Here is a 20660-nt window from a genome sequence, read left to right on the forward strand (position 1 = left end):
CTGCCAGCTCTTGTGCCTGGGGGGTGTGATGAGATGAGGCTGCTGAACAGACCTCATCTGACTTCTACATTAAGCAAACCAGGTTTCCCCTATCCTGAAAGTGCTGCCAACTGTCTCATGCACCTGCAAATAATGGGTACAAAAGAAAAGTCTGTGTTAATCCAGGAAGGGAAAAACTGCAGGGAAGAGTCAGGTTTCAGCTAAACTAGCTGATGTACAGGAGTGAGAAAGGGGAAGCATTTTTAAAAGGGAGGAGTGGAGGGAGGGAAATAGGTATGGACAAGGGAGAATGGAGCAGCTGACACTTGTGTGTCTCTGTGAAGGATAAAATGCAGACCTCCTCCTGCAGCAGGCAGAGCCCCCAATAATAGGGGTGAGCCCTGTTTTGCAATCTTGCCAAACGCAATTGAAATCAATTGAAATCTGAGGCCACTCGCAGCTGCTATTTTGCTGTTCAGTTGCTGCAAGCACTCTGGCAGTTTTAGATGGGTGTGTAGCAGAGAAAGGAATTGTAAGAGATTTGCATATAGCAGTTTAATTAAAATGAGAGCAACTACTGGGAATTCTTACTTCCCGCACAGTTTCAGGTCTGTTTCAGCACTATTTCTGTCTCGTGGACCTTCCCACTGCTCCCATCATCCAGTTGTGCCCCAAACTGATGAAATCTGAGCATGGACCACATTCCTGTGACAGACTCCCACCACCACAGCTTTTCTAATGGAACAGACCACAATCGTGTGCTCTGCTCTACAGCTGGTCACACACTTTCGTACACTTTTGATAAGTAATATTCCTGTTGCATTACAGCATTTTTTTTTCTGTAAGCTTTTTTTTTGCTTGAGAGCAACAACAATGTCTATGAGGAGTGATTATTAATGAACTTTCTTACTTTCTATGCTGCTGACAGGCTTTTTCCTGAAGTACTAGATCTCTTACAGAGTGTGTTGTGGCAGACCTCTGGTTTCGTTACCTTCACTACTTCATTGCCATTTTAAGGCATGCTTTCTTGATGTCACTTCATTTTTCATGTGGTATTTTTCTGAAACTTGCTCTGCTTGCAAAAATTACCTTCTCAGCCTTACTTGGGGAGAGGGTTTTAAAACATCTGAGGTGTGCAAGGTTCAGGCCCCCACATCACAGCACTCGGTGCTGCAACATCAGAGTGATCTCACTGCATGCAGCAGACCGCAGTTCCAAGCAGATCATCTTAAAATGCATGAGATGGAAGGAAGATTGAAAAATGTGTGTATTAGGGTTACTTTGTAAAAGATGTAAAAAAAAGACACATTATTAGTTTCTGATACTAAAGAGTGTTCTGATTTAGCTTTCCTTTTCTACCTGTAATTTGAAAGCCTAGTTAAGGCACGATTCAAGAAAAAGCCCCTGTCGTTAAAAAACTGCTTTGATCACGAACTCAGCCTTTTTATTTTCCACTTCCTTGGGTGTAATTTTTTTCCCCCTGGCTTCCCTCAGTGCTGCTGCCTTCTGCAGCTACAGCAGTGGATAGTGGCGTGCAGGAAGACTTTTACCCTTCAGTGCCACCTGTTCACCCGCTGTTTTCTGAAGGGTAAATGTAATTGCAGGGGCTGTGTGCGTGCTGCTCGATAGCAGGACAGGGTGGGGTTACATACATAGGACACCAGAAATGAGGAGCGGAAGCTATATTCTAAAGCCTGCCAACTTTAATTTGTATTTCAGTGATTTAAAGACTAAACAAAACGTTCTATCATGTACAAATATAAGATTATTACAAGTAATTATTCTGTAGCAAGACTGTTTTCTAGATTTTTCGGGATGCCTCTTCTGATATAGTGGTACCTGACTATACTGATAGCTTTCTGCTGTCTCCTGGTATTTTAAGGCCGCGGTCTCGATCGAGGGACAGTGGTGATGAAAATGAACCAATCCAGGAACGATTCTTCCGGCCCCATTTTCTGCAGGCCCCTGGAGACCTGACTGTTCAAGAAGGAAAACTCTGCAGGATGGACTGCAAGGTAAGTGCCAGGCACAGGCCAGCAGCTACCTCACTGTAACGTCGGCAGTCAGAAACCAAGTGGCATGAGATACTTCTTAAATGCTGTTTTACCTATTGGCATCTACCTATTTTTGCTTTGCAGCAAAAGTTGACAAATAAAAACTTGCTTCCTCAGGAAGGAAATTGCTTCAGGCAAACCTGAGAGCTAACAGAAAAAGGAATGTTAAATTCACTTCCTTTGGGCTGTAGGGGGAAGCAGCTCGCACTATAAAGCCAACATGCTTTGAAGTCTTTTTACTACTTCAGTTTCCATCCTCTGTTACTTTCAGACCCTCTGTGACTTTAACAGAAGTGATGAAGGCTGGGGCTTCTGTTTACTCAGTGATGATCTACTTGGGAGAAGCTGTTTGTTTTCATGTAGAACCCCATCAGGTGGCAGGGCTTTTAGTAGTGCAGGACTCGCACAGACAGACTGAAACAATGAAATGGAATGCAGAGCTCAATGGTTAGTCAGCTAACATCTTTTTGTCTACAAGTTTTTGACAAGAAATTAGTTTAGAAATATGGTGTCATTCCAGGTGAAGAGCAAATGATGAGAAAGGATACAAGGTGTCACCCTACCATTTGTTGCAATGTATTGTTTAGATTCTAGCATATCTGAACACTGATCCTTTTTCAGTTACGCCTTTAAGACACCATGGGATTCAGGCAGTTGGCAAGTAAATGAATGCAACTGAGTCGATGTGTAATTCGGATAAAATTAGTTCTTTAAATCTTGTGGTATACCTGCATTAGCAAACAAAACCAAACTCTTCTGAAGTAATGAGTCAGGACTCCTTCGCTGTTTTTGCACGGCAAATAATTTCCCATTATTCCGTTTGCGCTGAAGGTTAGCGGATTACCAACACCAGATCTGAGCTGGCAACTAAACGGGAGACCCATCCGTCCTGACAGCTCTCACAAAATGCTGGTGCGTGAGAACGGGGTGCACTCCCTGATCATAGAGCCTGTCACCGCGAGGGATGCGGGAATCTACACGTGTGTGGCCAGCAATCGGGCTGGAGAAAATACATTCAGCCTGGAGCTCACTGTTGCAGGTAACATCTTTGTGCTGAAAGCGTAAGGTAGAAAAGTTAAGTGTTGTCCAAGGATGTGGCTGAGGGTTGGGGAACGGGAAGAGGAAACCAGTGACAGAGCTGTATCATATCTCTAAGGTGATACGTTTATGTTATGTTTTGTTGAGTAGCATGGAACCTCTGGGTATGTTGTGAAGAAAAGAGGGTTGTTTTCATCCCGAGGCACAGCTGAGGCCACAAAGCCAACTGTTTACTTCCTTGTGTTGTGGGTTTTTTTCCCCACAGCAATATGTGCAGACCCGTATCTATGCCTGGGCTGATAGCATGACACGGTTCACAGGACGTTAGATTAATGCCATTCCAACCAGCTGGCAAAGTACTTCTGCTACATTTGAAGGCTCATCCTTTTATGGAGGATGAAGGAGCACTGCTTTACAAGCACAGTGCAGTCAAGGAATCTAGTTGCCAAGCTCTACACTTGAACTATTCCAATGGCTGAGGGGGAGGAGAAGGAAAATCCTCAACTCTATTAGATCTCCCATTTCTTTTATTAAAATAAGGATGTGACTGTTTTCTTCAGATGAGGCAGGGCTAGGCTTTGTAGCTAATGAAAACAACACCAAATTTGCCTGCCTCTTAGGCTGTTCCTTTATACACGCAGAAGTGTCAGCAATACTGCAATCTTTATTTTCACAGCTAAGGAAGTACACAAAGCACCTGTGTTTATAGAGAAAATACAGAACACTGGTGTGACTGAGGGATTTCCAGTGCGACTGGAGTGTCGAATCTCGGGGGAACCGTCGCCTCAGATATTTTGGAAGAAAGAGAATGAGTCAATCACACACAATACTGACAGAGTGAGGTAAGATGGTCTGAGAATTATCTTGCTCTTCCTAACTTCATTAATGATTTGTCCTGTAACACGAGTGAAAACCAAAAAGGTCATAAGAATGCTTTGTGTGAGCAGCACCATATTAACTAGTTACTGTAATACTTTTGGCCAAAGTTGAGTTATATCCACTTGCATGGAACCAACTCCTCCATGAGACAGTGGCTTTATGCACACTTTTCCCCAGCATTTGGTAAATGCTAGTTGAGAGCAACTCGCTTCCATCACCTCCATTCTTTAGCACTCCACTTGTCCCCTTTCCCCATGCTTCCTCTGGGAACAAAGGCAGCTAAAAGTTGAGCTCAGTGTTGCTATTACAACATAAACTAGCTTTGGGTTAGCCTTTAAATCATACCAAAACCTCACACATCTTTACAGGGACATGCTATAGGGTAGTGGAAAAAAGACATATGTATATATATTTATTTCTAAGATCTGTACGTTTGTCATCAATATTTGACAGTGTTTTGTAGGAATATTTAAGAGAAAATTCCTGATCTATCGAAAGAAAAGGAACTCAATACTGATATGGCACTGTAGTAAATTACTGCTGTCCTAAATAACTGCAAATATTTCAGTACTTCACTTCTCAAGTCAGGTCTTGTATCCTGTCCCCACAAAGTCTGGATAAGTTCTGTAAATCTGCTTTCCAGATGTCCTAATCTGTCGCTTTGAAAGAAAAGCTGCTCTGGGTGGTTTTTGCTTCTTTCTTTTTAATACAGGATATTCAACTGCCAAATTTCCAAGCCGTTTCATTTACCACTTGCTAATTTCAGAGGAAGTTTCACATTAATTAAAAGTACACTGTATATTTAATGTCAAACTAGGATGGGGGCTGTTTATAATGACAGTTAAATGCCTGCACTGTCTTTCAGTTGAAGTAGTAATTTGCAACTTGCCCTTTGTTCAGCATGCACCAGGACAACTATGGCTACATCTGCCTGCTGATTCAGGGAGCTACAAAAGAGGATGCTGGTTGGTACACCGTTTCAGCTAAGAATGAAGCTGGGATTGTGTCTTGCACTGCCAGGTTGGATGTTTATAGTAAGTGACTTCCTTTTTCATGACCTCATTAATCCCTCAAAAGCAACAGTTCTACAAGTGTCAGATTGTTCACAGAATCATTTACGTTGGTCTCTCTTTCTTTTGTTTATAGTTTCTCCTCAATAATAACGATCCACATCAAGACAACAAATGCTCTGTCAAAGTACTGCCGCCATCTTTCAGATACCAAAATAAAACAAGCATGCATGCATTCTGTTTTTGCTTAGTATATTAAATATAGCTAATTAACAACAGATAACGGCATGATTAGATGACTTGTGGATCATTATTACTATTACTGTGAGCACTTCCCTAACTTCTGATATTCTTTTTCACCTTAGTGTATAGTACACCTGTGACAACTGCCAGAACTGTAGCAGTTAGGCCTTTCTGCCTAACTATAGTTCATTCCAAAGCAGCCCCTTACACAGTGAACATACTCTTAAACTAAAATCCCATTACCAATCCCCTCATAACAAGAATGAATGGGTGGGAAAATGGGAACGGTAGATGTTTTCTGGGGTGGCAGTGATAGGGAGACTTGGGAATTAGAACCTTGGCTCAACGTTCCTCTGGATTCAGGGGGTGGCAATGGCAACCAGATGATTTCCCATTGCAGCCAGTAACCCTAGAACAGGCTGATACTGTAATATTAGAGCACAGAAACACATACCTCGCTGTTAACCTTCTCACTGATACTAGGAAAGGTAGAAAGCAATGCCAAAAAGTCAAGGTAACAACCACAGATGCTTGTTTTCATTCATCACGTTTGAAGGTGAAACTAGATGCTGAGGAAAAAAATAAACGCACCAAGAAATGAAACTTCCTGAGTGTCTCTTTACAAAGGATAGATTATGAATCTGATGCACACTGTTGCAGAGATGATGATGCCTAATTTTTATTCTTTCCTTTTGAATTTATAGCTCAGTGGCAACAACCACCTCAGACAACCAAGCCAAAGAAGGTGCGGCCCTCAACCAGCCGATACGCTGCACTGTGTGACCAAGGACTAGACATCAAAGCAGCTTTCCAGCCGGAGGCAAATCCAGTCCATCTGACAATGCAGCCTGGTTTGGTAGAGAGCGATGACCTCTAGATCCGAGCCACCACTTCCATCATCTTCTTTCAAAGCAGAAACACTGAAAGCCATTGCCTTGACCAATGATACTCCTATGTCACTTTATGCAAAGGCAAACACCTTCAAGTACAAAAGATAAACAGCAAACACAATAACCATGTATTCCTTATTCAGTATACCAAATTAGAAGAATAGGTAGATTATTAATAGAAATGTACACATTGCACAACAAATCACGTTCACCATTTCCTTATACCTAAGTTGCTTCAGCTCTTTGAATGAATAACTCTTTTCATAAAGGCCAAAATGCGTCAGTGAAACAGACTTTTCAGAAGAAAACACTACCAACCACCACGTGCCTTCGTAAGCAGTAAGCAGATGTTACACAATGCTAATGGTGCGAGATGTTCTCTTTGAGGCCATTAGATGACAAAGAAAACTAGGATGCACGGTAATCTATAGTTCTAAAATGGCAATGCATTCTGGTAGCTACAGTGAACAAGTGCAATATTGTAATAAAAAAAGGAAGAGACAAGGAAGAGAAACGTAAGCAAACGCTGCATCTCTGCAAACTGTTTTTTATTCTACAATGAAAATGATACTTTGCCTTAAATGCCATTAACATGGACAATTCTATTAAGCAACGTTGAAGCCCCAATTTTTAATTCTTTTCTATTTCTCCTTTCTGCCACCTAGGAGGAGGCTTACTTAGAAACATACAGCAAAGAGGGTTAAGCACGAATGGTTTAACCTCTTCAAACTAATGAAGAAGATACCTAACAAGTCTACCCCAGATGATAAGTCTTAGTAACTAGAGGAGAGAAAGTGCCTACGGTATGAACCGCTGCAGTAGATTGCTGCAAGGGGTGGGAGGGGAACAGGGCAGGAGGCTGAAACTCTGCGTGGATTTCCTGAAGACAGCCTGCAACCTCCTAACACTCTTGCTGAAGAATCTGAAATTCTAAGGTGAGCTGAAAACTGAGCAATGTATGTAAGGGCCGTTTGACTGCTTAGCACTTGAGTAACACGTGTGAGGATTTTAGAAATGCACAGTAAGTGAGAAATGGGTTGAGACTGCAGTAGGAATATCGATGACAAGTAAACACCATAGGTGATAAGCTTGCAAATCTGAGGAGGCAGAAGATGATGGACAAAACAAGAAAACTTGCACCACTTTTTCTTCGTATCATATATGTTTCTGGATTATTTTTTTTTCTCATCCTTCCTGTTGTTTGCCTACAACAGCTCTGTTAATGGGTAGGGGCTGCGTGCAGTAGATGAAATGCTACTTTCAGAATGCAAGGCAAATCCACATCAAACTGGAGCTCTACCTCGTCAAGTCTGACAAGGTAGTTTTAAATTAGAACCAAATGAATTTCAGATGAAGGGGAGGGAGGGATGGAAGAGTTGCTAGGCCTGACAAGAAAAATGAGTGTTTGATGGTACGAGCATACTTTGCTATGAAAGGAAAACACTGTATTCCTTATATGAAGCACATACATGGTATCTTTCATTATTTATAATAAAAGTGTTGAAATCTTTTATCCCAGTTCAGTTACTCAGAAGTCCTGTACTTAGTTGTTTTTTTTATTTTGTAATTGTGTACACCATATATTGCATTACTGCTATAAGTGTATTCCTTGTAAGTACACAAAGTTTGTTTGTTTTTAGTGACTAATAAACTTTAGCACATAAGTTAGTATTATTCTATGCAAATTGGTGCAGGACATGACCAGTTCTGGGAATCGTTCCTCTAAATTAATGTCATGCTTTGTTGTATGGGAATAATCTGATATTCTAGAAGAAGTATGTCATATCATTTGCAAGATTTTTCCACAACTGTGACATGCTAATTTACTTTTGTTTTTTTGTTTTTTTGTTTTGTTTTGTTTTTTTTTGTTTAGCTTCACTAGCATTATTTTGCCACTCTCTATTTGTATTTATAAAAAATGTACTATCATTACTTTGGATTGTTGTGCTGGTATAATGTGGGTTTAACGTCAATAAATATTACACAAATAGAAAGTTTTTCTTCTGGTTAAGACTATTAACTGCTTTGCTACTAGCATGCAAGATTTGGAAATTTAATTATTAGGAAATTAACGAAACAAGGTCTTTATGAAGCATCTACACTTGAGTAGAATTTGTTTACCATACTATTCTTTTTGTCTCTCAATCTTCTTCTTTTTGTCTTTTTAAGAGGAAGATGACTCAACGTTCTGTGAAAATTTCTCATCATTTACATGAAGATGCTTCTTTGGCCCAGATGTTAGGAATACATGCAGGTCTATTTCATGTCTCTGGCACTTGCTGTATGACATCACTAATAACTGATTCTAAGTAAAACGGTAAAGAAAAAGTGAAATTGATTCTGAGTCCAAGTGCTGATAAATTGGTGTAAGAACAGACTTCTAAAAAGCACCGAAATTAAATGAAGAAAATGCAAAGACTTACTTGTAAAATCCTGAACATTTCCCAACTAAAACTTCTCCTTCTTTCCTGTCTGTGCAAAAATGCTGAGAAAGCTGCAAGATAATCAGTTTTTTTTTCTTTCAGGCTTACATTGCAAGCATTGATTACTACAGAGAGAATTATCATTGCAACCAAGTGAGTACTGACACTAATGGCAGTACTACAACTCAATGGAGTTCCATCTGCTTACAGTAAATTTGTCTTTGGCTATGAGACTGAAAAAAATGAGACAGACTGCTCATGTGAGCTAGTTAAGATGAGATCATCCTCACTTTTTGTCTCTGCATGTACGTACACACACACAAGTAGTAAATCACATCCCTAAGCAGCAAAGTTGTTCTTAAGAAAACATTGAACTGTGCTGTTCCTTAGTTACTGGGACTGTTTGCTTTTACAGAGTCAGAGATAGAAGTGTGGCACACCAAAAATGACACACTGCTCAAGCCAAAAACTGACGTTCTTGGAAGCATCACGATAACCTTCAGCAGTTTAATCTTCCTCCCTAAACTCCAAAGATAGAAAGCATTATCTGAAAGTGCACTTCCAACACTTCGTATGAAGGGTAGCAAGCTGATCAGCCAGGTGCTTTCAAAGCAATCCAAGACTCCATTCAACTGCATTTGAAGCGCCTACAAACCTGTCATAGAATCATTAAGGTTGAAAAAGGTGTCTCAGATCATTGAGTCCAACCCCAGACCATGTGGGTCATGTGGTGGAAGATCATATTTTTAGCACAAGTAGAAATGAAATAATAAGAACAAGTGTATGTACAACAGGGTAACATCAGTTAAGCAGTTAACAGCCCCATGCCTGTTTGAAATAGATTTGTGCCCAAGGAGCAGTGTATGTAATTCTTCACCATGTGAAAAGCCTCCTAAGTATACATTGATCCAATACTAATTTAAGCAACACATCTCATCCCTTCAAAAAAGCTTGCAATTAAGAGGCCTTGAGATGAGGAAAAAAAGGCTCTCACTGACTTTAGTATCTTATTTTCAAGTGCTTCTGTCTTTTCATGTTGTAAATAGAGAACTCGGGAGCCTCTCAGTTCTTGCTTTTAATCTGGGACCAGGCAGCATCCAATGACAGCAACTGCAATTTCCTTGTTTGCAGCATGAAAAACAACAAAAACAGAAAAGGAAGTAAAAATCCATGACTACTCTTCCACCTTCTTTAATACCACATGAATCCTGACATCCTCCATAGTCCTTGGTTCAACCAAATCTTTCACTTGCTCAAAACTCCTCCAAGCAGCTGCAATTGGTTTGTGGCTTTAAAAGGTAAAACAGTTATCTATTATGAAGCAAGGAAAACGAGAGCTCAAAAATATGCATCAATGAGCAGAAAAGTGGCTAGTTTTTTCAATTTCACAGCATCCTTAACTATCACAGCTGCAGTATCCTTAGAGATGAGCAGCCTGACATTAAGTTAGATCCAGTGAACAGGAAGCAGCACCTAGCTTCATTTCATGCTATGCTGCTGGGATTTATATTTTTGTAAGCAGCTTTGGAAATGGAGACAGTTAAACAGATAGAGTTGGTAACGCACAGTAGAGTTCCCCTCCACAGTGAAGCAAAAGCATCTCTTGCAGTTTAAATTGCCTCTGGCTCAAAGCATACAGTTCACCCAGAGCCAAATGTGTCACAATGTCTGTCACCAACCTCATCAAAAATCTGGCTGATCCTTAGGTTTTTTAAGCATAAATACAAATTATTCACTGCAGAGGACAAATATGACCTTACAGGTAAAATAAACCTTGAGAGACCGCTCGTGTTAGAATACGCTGCATTCTTACCTTCTGTGATTTCCATGATTGCCCCACCAAAGTAAGCTAAGGCGCAGAAAGGCTTCGGAAGATACAACTCCAATAACCCATGTTGATACAGATTGTAGAAATTAGGAAGGAAAAACAGAAGAGTGAATCCATTAATAGCTTGTCAATGTTCTCACAAGCACGTTTTCAAAATCTATGCAATATTTAGCCATATTTTCCCACACCTCGTCACAACACGAGCTTCAGGTACAGAACCCCCTGTGAGAGTGTTAAAATCACCCAGAGACAGAATAGATGACATTATAGTTCTTGTATTTTGTGTTACTTATAGTTCTTGTATTTTGTGTTATTTTTAATTGGATTACACTTGGATGACACACGATGAAGTACCAGACTTCATTAATTTGACAAACCTACTTTCTCTAAAGCATTTTGTCTATACACTGAGAGCTATTAGGTCTCTTCAGCAGCTCGCTAAGTATTCACATGCTGAGGGGAGAGAAACAAAGCATTCTGCAATGACTTAGGTTCATGCTCTTAAATTGCAACCCAAGAAGATACAGGAGGAGGAGCACCAGGAGAAGGAGGCCGTGAGCCTAACAAGCCTTCTAGAAAGAAGAAATGGAATGAAGATACATTAAATGTAAATGGAATTCCATTTTTAGCATGTGGTCAGTGAACTCATATGCGTGAAAAATTGGAATGGCTGGAAATCAGCTGTGCTACCAAATGGAAAATCTCAGAAGAAAGCACGCTATTGCTCAGCTCTGCAGATTTACATAAGCAAGAAGACATCTTTCAGCAACTTGCATCCATTTTCTCATCCTAGCAGTGCATATCCAATGTTTTAACTTGGGTGCTGAAATCACTCAAAGTAGAAAACGTGGGTCCAAAAAACAACAAAAAGAAGTGAGAAGACTAAGATCAAACACGGTGCCTATGATCCAGAAAGAAAAGAATGCTTAAATGTGTACTTGAGCATTTCAAATTAAGGAGACATGATTTAAAGTGAACAAACAAATGAAGATGTACCAGTAAAGATAATGCATCTCGATTGGAAAATGACAATCTAGATTTTGACCCTGAAGTACTCAGTCTGAAAACCTCATGGGTACACACTGCTGTAATCTTTGTTCTAAGCTGGCTGGAATCAGCTTTACAGTAAGCTGTTGTTTTTTTTGTTTTGGTCTCAGTTTAAGATTCTCTTTTTAAATGGTAGTTTAAAATATGCATAATTATTTATCAAAATATTCAGTATTAAGAAATTCTAATTTTACTTGATGAAAATTCACGTTAATAGTAGAGTTTTTCTCTTCTTTAGCACAACGTTGAATAAACCCACCTGGCCATTCCATATTTAGCTATACTACATTTCTTCATTTTTCAATATGAAGCTTGGAATTGTCAGAAGAGGAATCTCTCTAAAAATCTATTTTACACTGCCTTGTTGCTCTGGATATTGTACCCAGGATAGAACTGTCAACTGCTCCTCTGAAAGTAACGGTGAGATTTGACTTGACCCTTCGTAGAATAGTTATTCATTCAGTAACATTTATTGCTTTTGCTGGTGGATGATAGAGATGTCAAGCAAAGGCCACATGAAGTTCAACCACAACCAGCACGCTCACCGCTAGCAGAGTGCATTTAAGACAATGTGTATTAATTATCCGGTCTAGCAACTCGTCATACAATTCTGTTCCAAACCACATAAAGGAGACCTTTGAGAATCACCAGTGAGCTCTGATTTTTGGCCAACATCACAGACAAATTTTGTTCACACAATGTGCATGAAATACCTGACTTCCAGTTACTGAAGCCCATCTGTTGTGTTATCAGGATGCTTAACTTATTACCTGGGAACTCCCAGACAGTTCAGCACTTATTACTTCCTTTAACATCAATTTTTTTCTGTAAATACCAAAAAAATGCCAGTCATTATTTGTGACCATCTGATGGAAAAAATAAACTTCATATACTGAAAACAAGATATAAAATGTGTAATATAAATGCAGTCTCAAAGGGGAAAAAAAGTTCAGTTGTGCCTTGTGAAGCTGTTATTAGAGTATGCTTAATGAAGTATTTCCATTATTCTGATTTTATATGCTACAGCACAATGCAAAAAGAGTCTCTGTGGAACACGTTTTAACATTTTGAAAGGGCTTTGGTGCCTTTTTAGGCCACGATTTCTGTCCACTGCACAAATTCAGAGCCCATTTTTGAGTTATAAATGGTGCACCATAAAAACGACATGTGCTGATTCACTTGAAATAAGAGAAAGGAATATCATACAGCAACAACAACAACAAAAAAAAACATGGAAAGAAAAGCTAATTTTTGAATTCTTACACTGCTTGACAAAATCAAATCTTAACTGATGTAAGAAAGCTCAGTAAGGACATCTTTTAACAGTTTACTATATATTACTTTATAGGGAGGAAGGAGAAAAATAGATCAAGGAAAGCATATGAAACTGAGGATTCAGAAAAAGGAAGAAAGAATGAGGGATGTTGAACGTTACACAGAGAGCCATTCAGCATTTAGCATGATTCTGCAGAGAGCCTCTCACAGGGTTTGACAAGCAGCTTTATCCGCTTTTAAGTCAGGTCATCCAATCTCATCCCATAAGTCAACACAAGTAAGTAAACAGCTTTAAAGTAATGTACATACATCAACACTCTGAAACAGACTTATCTTTTGCACACCACATGGTGTCCAGCAGAGATGCACCGAGACCAGGAAAATCTGTAGTTAAAATGCAGTTTCGTCCATAAGTCATCTTTCAGTTTATCACAGTTTATTAATCTATAAATGCTAGCATTAAAAATGACAAAAGCCCAACTGGAATACATCATTCTCATCTTGGTACATTTCTGACTTTTGTGTTTCAGTGCAAAAGTTAAAGTCATTCAACTAAAGCTGTGACAACCTTTGATGCAGAAGACGGTCTAAGTCAAATGCTAGATGACATCAAGTAATAATAAAATAATAAAAACTATGAAGTAATAATAACAAAATAATGATATAAACATTTCAGTGGGAAAAACTATGTATTCTTTTTGAACAAAACCTAACAATAATAATGAGAAATAATAAACTATGGCACAGGACCCCAGGAAACCTTCTTTCTCCACAGTTTCACGGAACATTTCTCTCACCAGCTCTGAGCTAATCTGCCCATGTAAGTCAGAAATAATTCTTTTTTAGTTTTCCTGTAAGTTCAAGGATATAGAGTCCACCTTCTTAGCAAGTTTAACTTGTGATTCTATGATACTATGATACTATGATCTGCCTCGTGGTTCTCCAGCCAGTTTCGTCTCTGCGTTAAGCACCAACCTGCGATCTCCTGCAGCTCCGGCAGAGGGCAATGTAATTTAGCCATTTACAGCACGCTGTTCAAGGCAGCTGCCGTTAAGCAGCTCCTACAGAATTCCTCAGGTGTTATTGTTGCTCTGGATTTGTGCTCTAGTGCTAAACGTTTAAAGTTGTATCTTCCTCTGATCCCAGAAAAGTTCACATTGCTTATTACTGTGTAGGTAGATATTCACACTCACATGCATAAAGCTGTAATGGGATAAACAGTGCAGCAATAACAGCTGAGTAACACAAGCCTAGACAGTAACAAATCAGAACGAACCCAAATGCAGCAGCTGTAAACACAGAAACACAAGAAGAAAAACTACATTAGAAGGCCTCCAGTAAATCAGAGATCTCTAGCAAGCAAGCTTCACTCCTCTGCCAACCCTTGTCCTGGCTCTACTCCTCCCCGTCACTCAGCTGCACTGCTTGCACCTGAGCTCCACTGGGTTGGTCCTGCCTTCCCACCAGGTGCTCAATCAGTGCTTCAGCTGTGACTTCGCATTGCTGCTACAATATGAAATGAAAACTCACTTTCAGAGTGAAACAACAGGAGACCTGCACTGAAATCATTCACAGGAAAGCGTTATTTAACAGTATGTAAGTTGATGGGTCATGAGAGATCATGAAACATTTCTAAAATGTCATGTAAAGTGTAAAAAAGAAAAAGAGTTTTATTCTTCACTTCATTTGGCATTTTCAGCTCCCTGCATATAAAATGGCAATGGTGCCACTTTTTTGTGGCCTTTCTCTGGACACTCTCCAACAGGTCCGCGTCCCTCCTGTGCTGAGGACTCCACATCTGGATGCAGTACTCCAAGTGAGGCTTCACCAGTGCAGAATAGAGGAGCAGGATCACCTCCCTCACCCTGCTGGCCATGCTGCTTTTGATGCACCCCAGGTATGGTTGTCTTTCTGGGCTGTGAGGACACATTGCTGGCTCTTGTCCTGCTTTCCATCCATCAACACCCCAAGCCCTTTTTGGCAGAGCTGTGCTCAATCCTTTCATCCTCCAGCTTGTACTGACAGTAGGAATTGCTGAATGTGAGGGACCCAGGCATAGTTCTGCAGTTGGATTTGTTTAAGTTCTACAGGGTCCATTGCTTGAGCTTCTCTAGATCTCTTTGGATCACATCCTGTCCCTCAAAGGTGTTGACCACATCAGACAGTGTGCTGTCATCTGCAAACTAGCTGACGATACACTTGATCCCACTATTGATGTCATCGATGAAAATATTAAAGAGCCTTGGTCCCACTGACCTTTGAGGGACACCACTCATCGCTGGTCTGCTTCCAGACATTGATTCATTTTCCTCATTTGTTGAACAGTCCAGCCATCAAATCCATATCTTTGTAACTGGGAGAGAAGGAAGTTATGGGGGACCATGTTAAAAGCCTTACTAACATTTAATGGTATGGTAGTTAATGTTAACGGTAGTGAAGCAACAGCTGTATTGCTGGCTTCCTTACAGGGAGTTAGTGGCTTATGTCATTGGGTTCATTGCTATTTGGAGCATAATCAGCACGCATTCATTCTCTGTACAGCCAGCATATAAAATTTGCAAGAGCTGCATAGAGTGCATACTCGATCAGTGTAAATCACTTAGCAGCCCACATAATGGACATCTGGCTACTGGACTAAAGAATGCACTTGGTAACGCAGGCAGATGAGTCATGGACAAGTTTTCCATTTATATATAAATGATTATATCCGCAAGAGACTGAAGGAGAAAAGACCAGCTTTACAGCAAGCGGAGGGGAAGATGAAATACTCTCGCAATATTTTCTTGTATTTTGAATACTTGCCTCTAGTGCTAAGGTGGCTTTTTGCAACAGTTAATGATTATCATGGACACAACCCAGTTCTAATCACCCAAAGGACCAGGCAATTCTGTTCCTTTGACTGAGGGCTTATACTGGTGGTGAATATGTGCAAAAAAATCCAGTACCGAAAGTAAGTTTAGACTTTTGAGCAGGGTTTAACTGTAGCAGAATCCTCCCCACCTGAACTGGAAACTAGGAAATCCTCATTTTGCTTGAGGAGCAGTCTGCAGTTGTGTACGTTGGAGCCTCAGCTAATAATTCAACAGAGATTTCCTGGGATTAAACTGTCAGTTAGGGTATGGTCCTCGTTTAGACCACTGACATCAGAGTAGGGGTGTGTAGGCTGAGTATCAGCAGCTGCAAAGAACGCAGATGATGAGCTTTGTCCTTGCCAATGAATGTCGAATCCCTAAACATTTTCACTCAGTTAATATGTATTTGCCAGTCAGCAAATGCTGCGAGCAGCAGAGCATAGACTTGAGCTCAGAATAATGCATGTGTAACGAGATAGGATTGCCTGTTTCCATTGCACGTCTTTGCATTTGCATTTCAATCTCACAATACTATGAATCAGTTTTGCTGCTTCTAGTTTGAAATGAAAACTAGCCCTTCTTAAAACTCTTCCAGTATTAATAATCTTACCTACATTTTCCCTAGATTCTCACAAAATCCTCTTGTCTGCATTCTTCCATACACTCTCTTGTTTTGTTGTGTTTGTGCACCCATGTCACAGGTTAAACAGATATGTCTTTCTGAGCCCAACTTTTAGCTGGCTTGTAGAGAAATGAATACTGTGGGACTAACTCATTGATTTATAGTTTGGGTTGTCTCATCAAGCAGCATTTGGCCCACGGGTCCTAAATAAATGGTGAATTTTTGTAATGAAATTTTATAGGAGGTTACTTTGGCAGATGTTTTTATCTGTGTGTGTGTGCTTTTACATTCAGGGTGTAGCAGAAATTCTAAATCATGGCTTGAACCAGAGATGGAGCACCTGGTGGGAAGACAGGGCCAACAGAACCTGGGGAGCTGAGGTGCATCCAGTGCAGACCTCATTAAAGGGTTGGCAGTGGAGGCACAGCTGTCTTGCTGGAGGTCACTGCCTATCTGAGACCTTCTCAAGGTCTGGAGATCCATGGCTCCCTCTGCCCTGCTAGTCATGGAACTGGGCTGAATCAACCCACAAACCATCGACATCTTGTTACGTTTGTATATTAGGGAGATGTGTCCATTAACTTCAACTGTCTAATACATTCTGATTCAATAATTGCTGTATCTTCTGTTTTTAACTGTTCCTATGAGTTGATCGCTGCTCAGCAATATCCAGCCACTTAAGAGAATGCCTGCATTACAAAAACTAGATGTCTTCACCTGTGGCCTAGTCTACAGTGTGCCTGTGTGAGGAAAATCCTTGTCAGGCAAGTGGATTTGAAAACTAAATTCTGTATCAGAACATAGCCCTTCTTAATTGTACATCTTAAAACAAACAAAACACTGAACAGTTATAATAGCCCCATGCAAAAGAAGCTTAAAGCATTGGAATAAACGAGATCGCAAGAGGCTGGCAGACAGTCACTACTCAGATTCCACAGGGCTTCATTTCAGAGCCCATTCTCTTCAGTATTTCTAAATGATCTGGATACAGGACTGGAATGTGTATTAAGTGTGTTTACTGAGGGCACTAAACTAGAAGAGTAGTTGACTCCTCACGGATAGAAAGGCTTTGCAGAGAGATCTCAACACTTCAGTAAGCTGTGCAGTCACCAACCACATGAAGGTTGATGAGAGCAACTGCAGATTCTGCACCTGGGTTGGGCCAACCCCAGCTACCCGTACAGACTGGAGCATGAGAGGCTGGAGAGCAGCCCTGTGGAAAGGAATCTTGGGGGCTGCAGTCAATGGCAAGTTAAATTCAAGTCAGCCACGTGCCCCAGCAGCCAAGAGAGCCAACTGTTCCCTGTGGTACATTGGGCCTGGCCCTACCAGCTCAGCAAGGGAAGGGATCATACCATTCTGTAGCCTTGCTTTAAGCACTTTGTGCTTTGGTTTGGGCATCGCTGTATTAAAAAAAATAAACTTCTTAGAAAGTTTCCAAGGAAGGGCTACAACTCACTCTTTACAACTATGTGATAGGAGGCTGTAGTGAGGTGGGGGTCAGCTTCTTTTGCCAGATAGCTAGTGATAGGATGAGAGGGAACAGGCTGAAGTTATGTCAGAGGAGGTTTAGATTGGATATTAGGAAAAACTTGTTCTCAGAAAGAGGGGTGAGTTATTGCAACAGGCTGCCCAAGTGCAGTCAGCATCCCTGGAGGTGTTCAAGAAAAGGGAAGGCGTTGAGTGGACTTACATGGTTTACTGATGTGGCAGTGACAGGTTGCTAGTTGGACTAGGTGATCTTAGCTGTCTCTTCCAACCTTAATGATTCTACACTAGAAGGTGTTGAGGGGCTCAGGGGGCAAGACTTACAAGAAGCCACTGTTTGTTCAGCCCAGAGCAGATGAGGGCTGAGGGGATGCTTCGTGGAAGCCTACAGCTTCTCCAGAAAGGAAGTGGAATGAAAGCACTGAGCACTGCTCACGGGTGGCAGCGACAGGAGAGAACAGCATAGAGCTGCAGCAGGGGAGGGTCAGCTTGACCTGAAAAAGTTTCCTTCCCCAGAGAGCCGTCAGGCACTGAAACAGGCTCCCCAGGGTCACAGCCTCAGGCTGACTGAGTTCAAGAAGTTCAGACAGTGCTCTCAGACACAGCATTTCAATTTTGGGTGGTCTCATGCAAAGCTAGGAGTTGTGTGTCCCTTCCAACCCAGGATGCTTTGTGATTCTGTAAATGAGAGAAAGCAGACATTTCATTGAATATGTGGGGATGCTTTATGAACTTCTCAAATCTCAGTAATATACAGTTAAGGCACTCCTCTAGAAAAAAACGTTCTGTGTATCATGAGTTGTGACACCTTAATTGCCTGCACACATCTTCCTGAGGTAATGAGTAAAATAACCTAATAACTAAGTGAAACTCTGTTGAAGTCAAGTCATTAGGAAAGCAGTGTCACATCTAAGTAAACTAACCCCATTTTCTATCCTGAATTAACTAGCTGTTGTGCTTTATCACAGCTGAATGGGATCATTAACTAATTTACAGTGAAATCAATTATTAACTCTTGAATAAAGATGCAATACATTATAGGCAAACATCTATGGCAAAGGCAGAATCCAAATGTGTTTCCATTTATTTTGTTAAGAAGGTAAATGCAGAGTAGGACATCCTTTTGTCATTTGTTAGAGTTCAGTCTCAGTTTGGGATGAAGGCTCACAGGAACTAACTAACCTACCAAGATTTGACACAAAGTGTCTCACTGAGAAGCACCAGTTTGAGTTACCTAGCTAGAAACTAGAGATAAATCCTAGCAAACTAAACCTAAAGAGGGAAACCAGAAGGTTTTTTTGTGAGGCAGTGGATGCTGCTCTACTCTCAGGATAGCACACCTGCCTTCAAGCTTGGGAAGCTCTACCAAAATTAAGAAATGCTACCACTGAGAAATTCGGCTGCAGTGATACAAACACCTGATACTAAAAGCTGCTTTAGCAAGGAGTGGGATGGGATGATATCTAGAGGAACCTTTCCAATCGCTACAGCTCCACGATTCCAATCTCACTGCAGGATGACGGCTGCAGCACACCATTCTGCAGCGAGGATCAGCCATAGAAGATGGCTCTGGGCAGTTCAGGAGAACAGTGAGTACAGCCACCCAAGACCTGTAAATCATCCCCACGAACTGCCCAGAACCATCTCCTGCCTCAGGGCACTGCTGGCCCCAACCTTGCAGCACAAACGGCTTCAGCATGCCCCAAAACCGACCCCTGCCACAGCAGTAGGTCGTGGTACTGCTTCAAGTACAGCAGGATGAGGATGCTGATCTTACAGGTCAGGCTAGTTATTGGGCACACACAGGACATGTAGATGGTCAGCATGCCCCAAACAAGGTCTGACAAGGAGGAAGAAGAAAATTAGAAGGTAAGGATGAAGATCAGGAGGAGGAGGAGGAGGAAGAATTAACTTGAGGCCAAAACAGCTTTCTGTTCCCGTCTGCAGAACTGCCTGATAATTAGCAGGAATGGAAAGAGGACTAATGGCAAAGAGGAAAGAGATTGCACATCTGTCTCTTGATACCAGCCTACAAATAACATCCTGCAGTACACCTCAGATGAAGGTAATCAAGGAAAATCTTGAGCACTTATAGCTTGTAGCTATGATTTTTCTATAACGTTGCTGGGTGCAAAAAAGAAAATTGCTTAAATAAAGGCAACACATAAAAGGACCTCCATCTATCAAGGTCTAACTCTAACCTAGCTCCAAGTATTCCCTTCTTTGGAAGAAAAAAGTCTTGATAAAATAACTTGTAAATCAAAGCTCTCAGGTGGACGGTGATAACGCCGGCCCTGTCAAAGGACATACCTTGGCACTTCTAGTCTGCGGTGTTTTGCTCAGCCCCTCAAAATTCTCTTACATTTCACTTAAATTTTAAAAAGCTGTCATTCAACATGACATCGTGTTCTCCACACAGCAGCAGATGTTAAGAAAGCTGTAATTTTAACAGCTTTTTTTTTTTTTGTTGAAAGCCTTGTGCCACTTTCACAGGAACTTACAAAACTAGAATTTCAACTGAACAGAGAAAAGCCATTTGGCCATCACGTCCATAAGCATTTATCTGAGGAAAGCAAAGAGGCTAACATGGCTTACAAAAGGAACAGGGCTACAGGTGGCCCAGCTTGTAGGATCACTAACAGCAAAATAAAGTTATTTTCCCTGGCAACTGCCACAGAAATATCCACTTTCTGTACTGTTGTGCAAGTCTTGCTCCAAACACATCCAGCTTATAAATCCACTTAATCTGAGGCAAGTCCTTAAAGAGGTTATGAGTTATTGTTGTTTGCAGCCTTTCAGTACCTAAAGGGAGTCAATACTCAGGAGGGGAATCAACTCTGAAAGAGTAGATAACTGCAGGACAAGGGGAAATGGTTTGAAGTTGAGGGAGGGAAGATTGAGGTTGGATGTCAGGGGAAAGTTCTCTACAGAGTGAGGGGTGAGGTGCTGGAACAGCTGCCCAGAGAGGCTGTGGATGCCCCGTCCATCCCTGGAGGTGTTCAAGGCCAGGTTGGATGGGGCCCTGGGCAGCC

The 20660-nt window shown here is 41.1% G+C and overlaps 1 protein-coding gene and 2 long non-coding RNA genes across 6 annotated transcripts in view; 2 read left to right on the top strand and 1 right to left on the bottom strand.

Annotated features, from left to right (window-relative positions):
• PALLD (palladin, cytoskeletal associated protein) overlaps window positions 1–8090 on the top strand; it is a 174732-nt gene extending 166642 nt beyond the window's left edge. For 2 of the 3 annotated variants that reach the window (XM_042872263.1, XM_042872264.1), the window contains 5 exons: window positions 1862–1994; window positions 2865–3072; window positions 3748–3913; window positions 4851–4984; window positions 5908–8090. In XM_042872263.1, coding sequence (XP_042728197.1) covers window positions 1862–1994; window positions 2865–3072; window positions 3748–3913; window positions 4851–4984; window positions 5908–6080 — 814 coding nt within the window. In that variant the 3' untranslated portion in view covers window positions 6081–8090. Of the gene's footprint in view, window positions 1–1861; window positions 1995–2864; window positions 3073–3747; window positions 3914–4850; window positions 4985–5096; window positions 5148–5907 lie in introns of all 3 variants that reach the window. The other variant, XM_042872265.1, reaches the window with a different exon arrangement.
• The window catches only part of LOC122180550, a 21607-nt gene continuing 1024 nt past the window's right edge, over window positions 78–20660 (bottom strand). For both annotated transcript variants that reach the window (XR_006179147.1, XR_006179146.1), the window contains 3 exons: window positions 12105–12216; window positions 10330–10396; window positions 78–123 (listed from right to left, as the gene is read on the bottom strand). This is a non-coding gene — a long non-coding RNA (uncharacterized LOC122180550). The remainder of the gene's footprint in view (window positions 124–10329; window positions 10397–12104; window positions 12217–20660) is intronic.
• On the top strand, window positions 8115–13252 carry LOC122180551. Its single transcript, XR_006179148.1, has 3 exons — window positions 8115–11811; window positions 12740–12943; window positions 13197–13252. It is a non-coding gene; the product is annotated as an uncharacterized LOC122180551 (long non-coding RNA).

The sequence above is a fragment of the Lagopus leucura genome, unplaced genomic scaffold, assembly GCF_019238085.1.
Source record: "Lagopus leucura isolate 7727_CA_CO unplaced genomic scaffold, USGS_WTPT01 Super-Scaffold_100004, whole genome shotgun sequence".
NCBI classification, from domain to species: domain Eukaryota; kingdom Metazoa; phylum Chordata; class Aves; order Galliformes; family Phasianidae; genus Lagopus; species Lagopus leucura.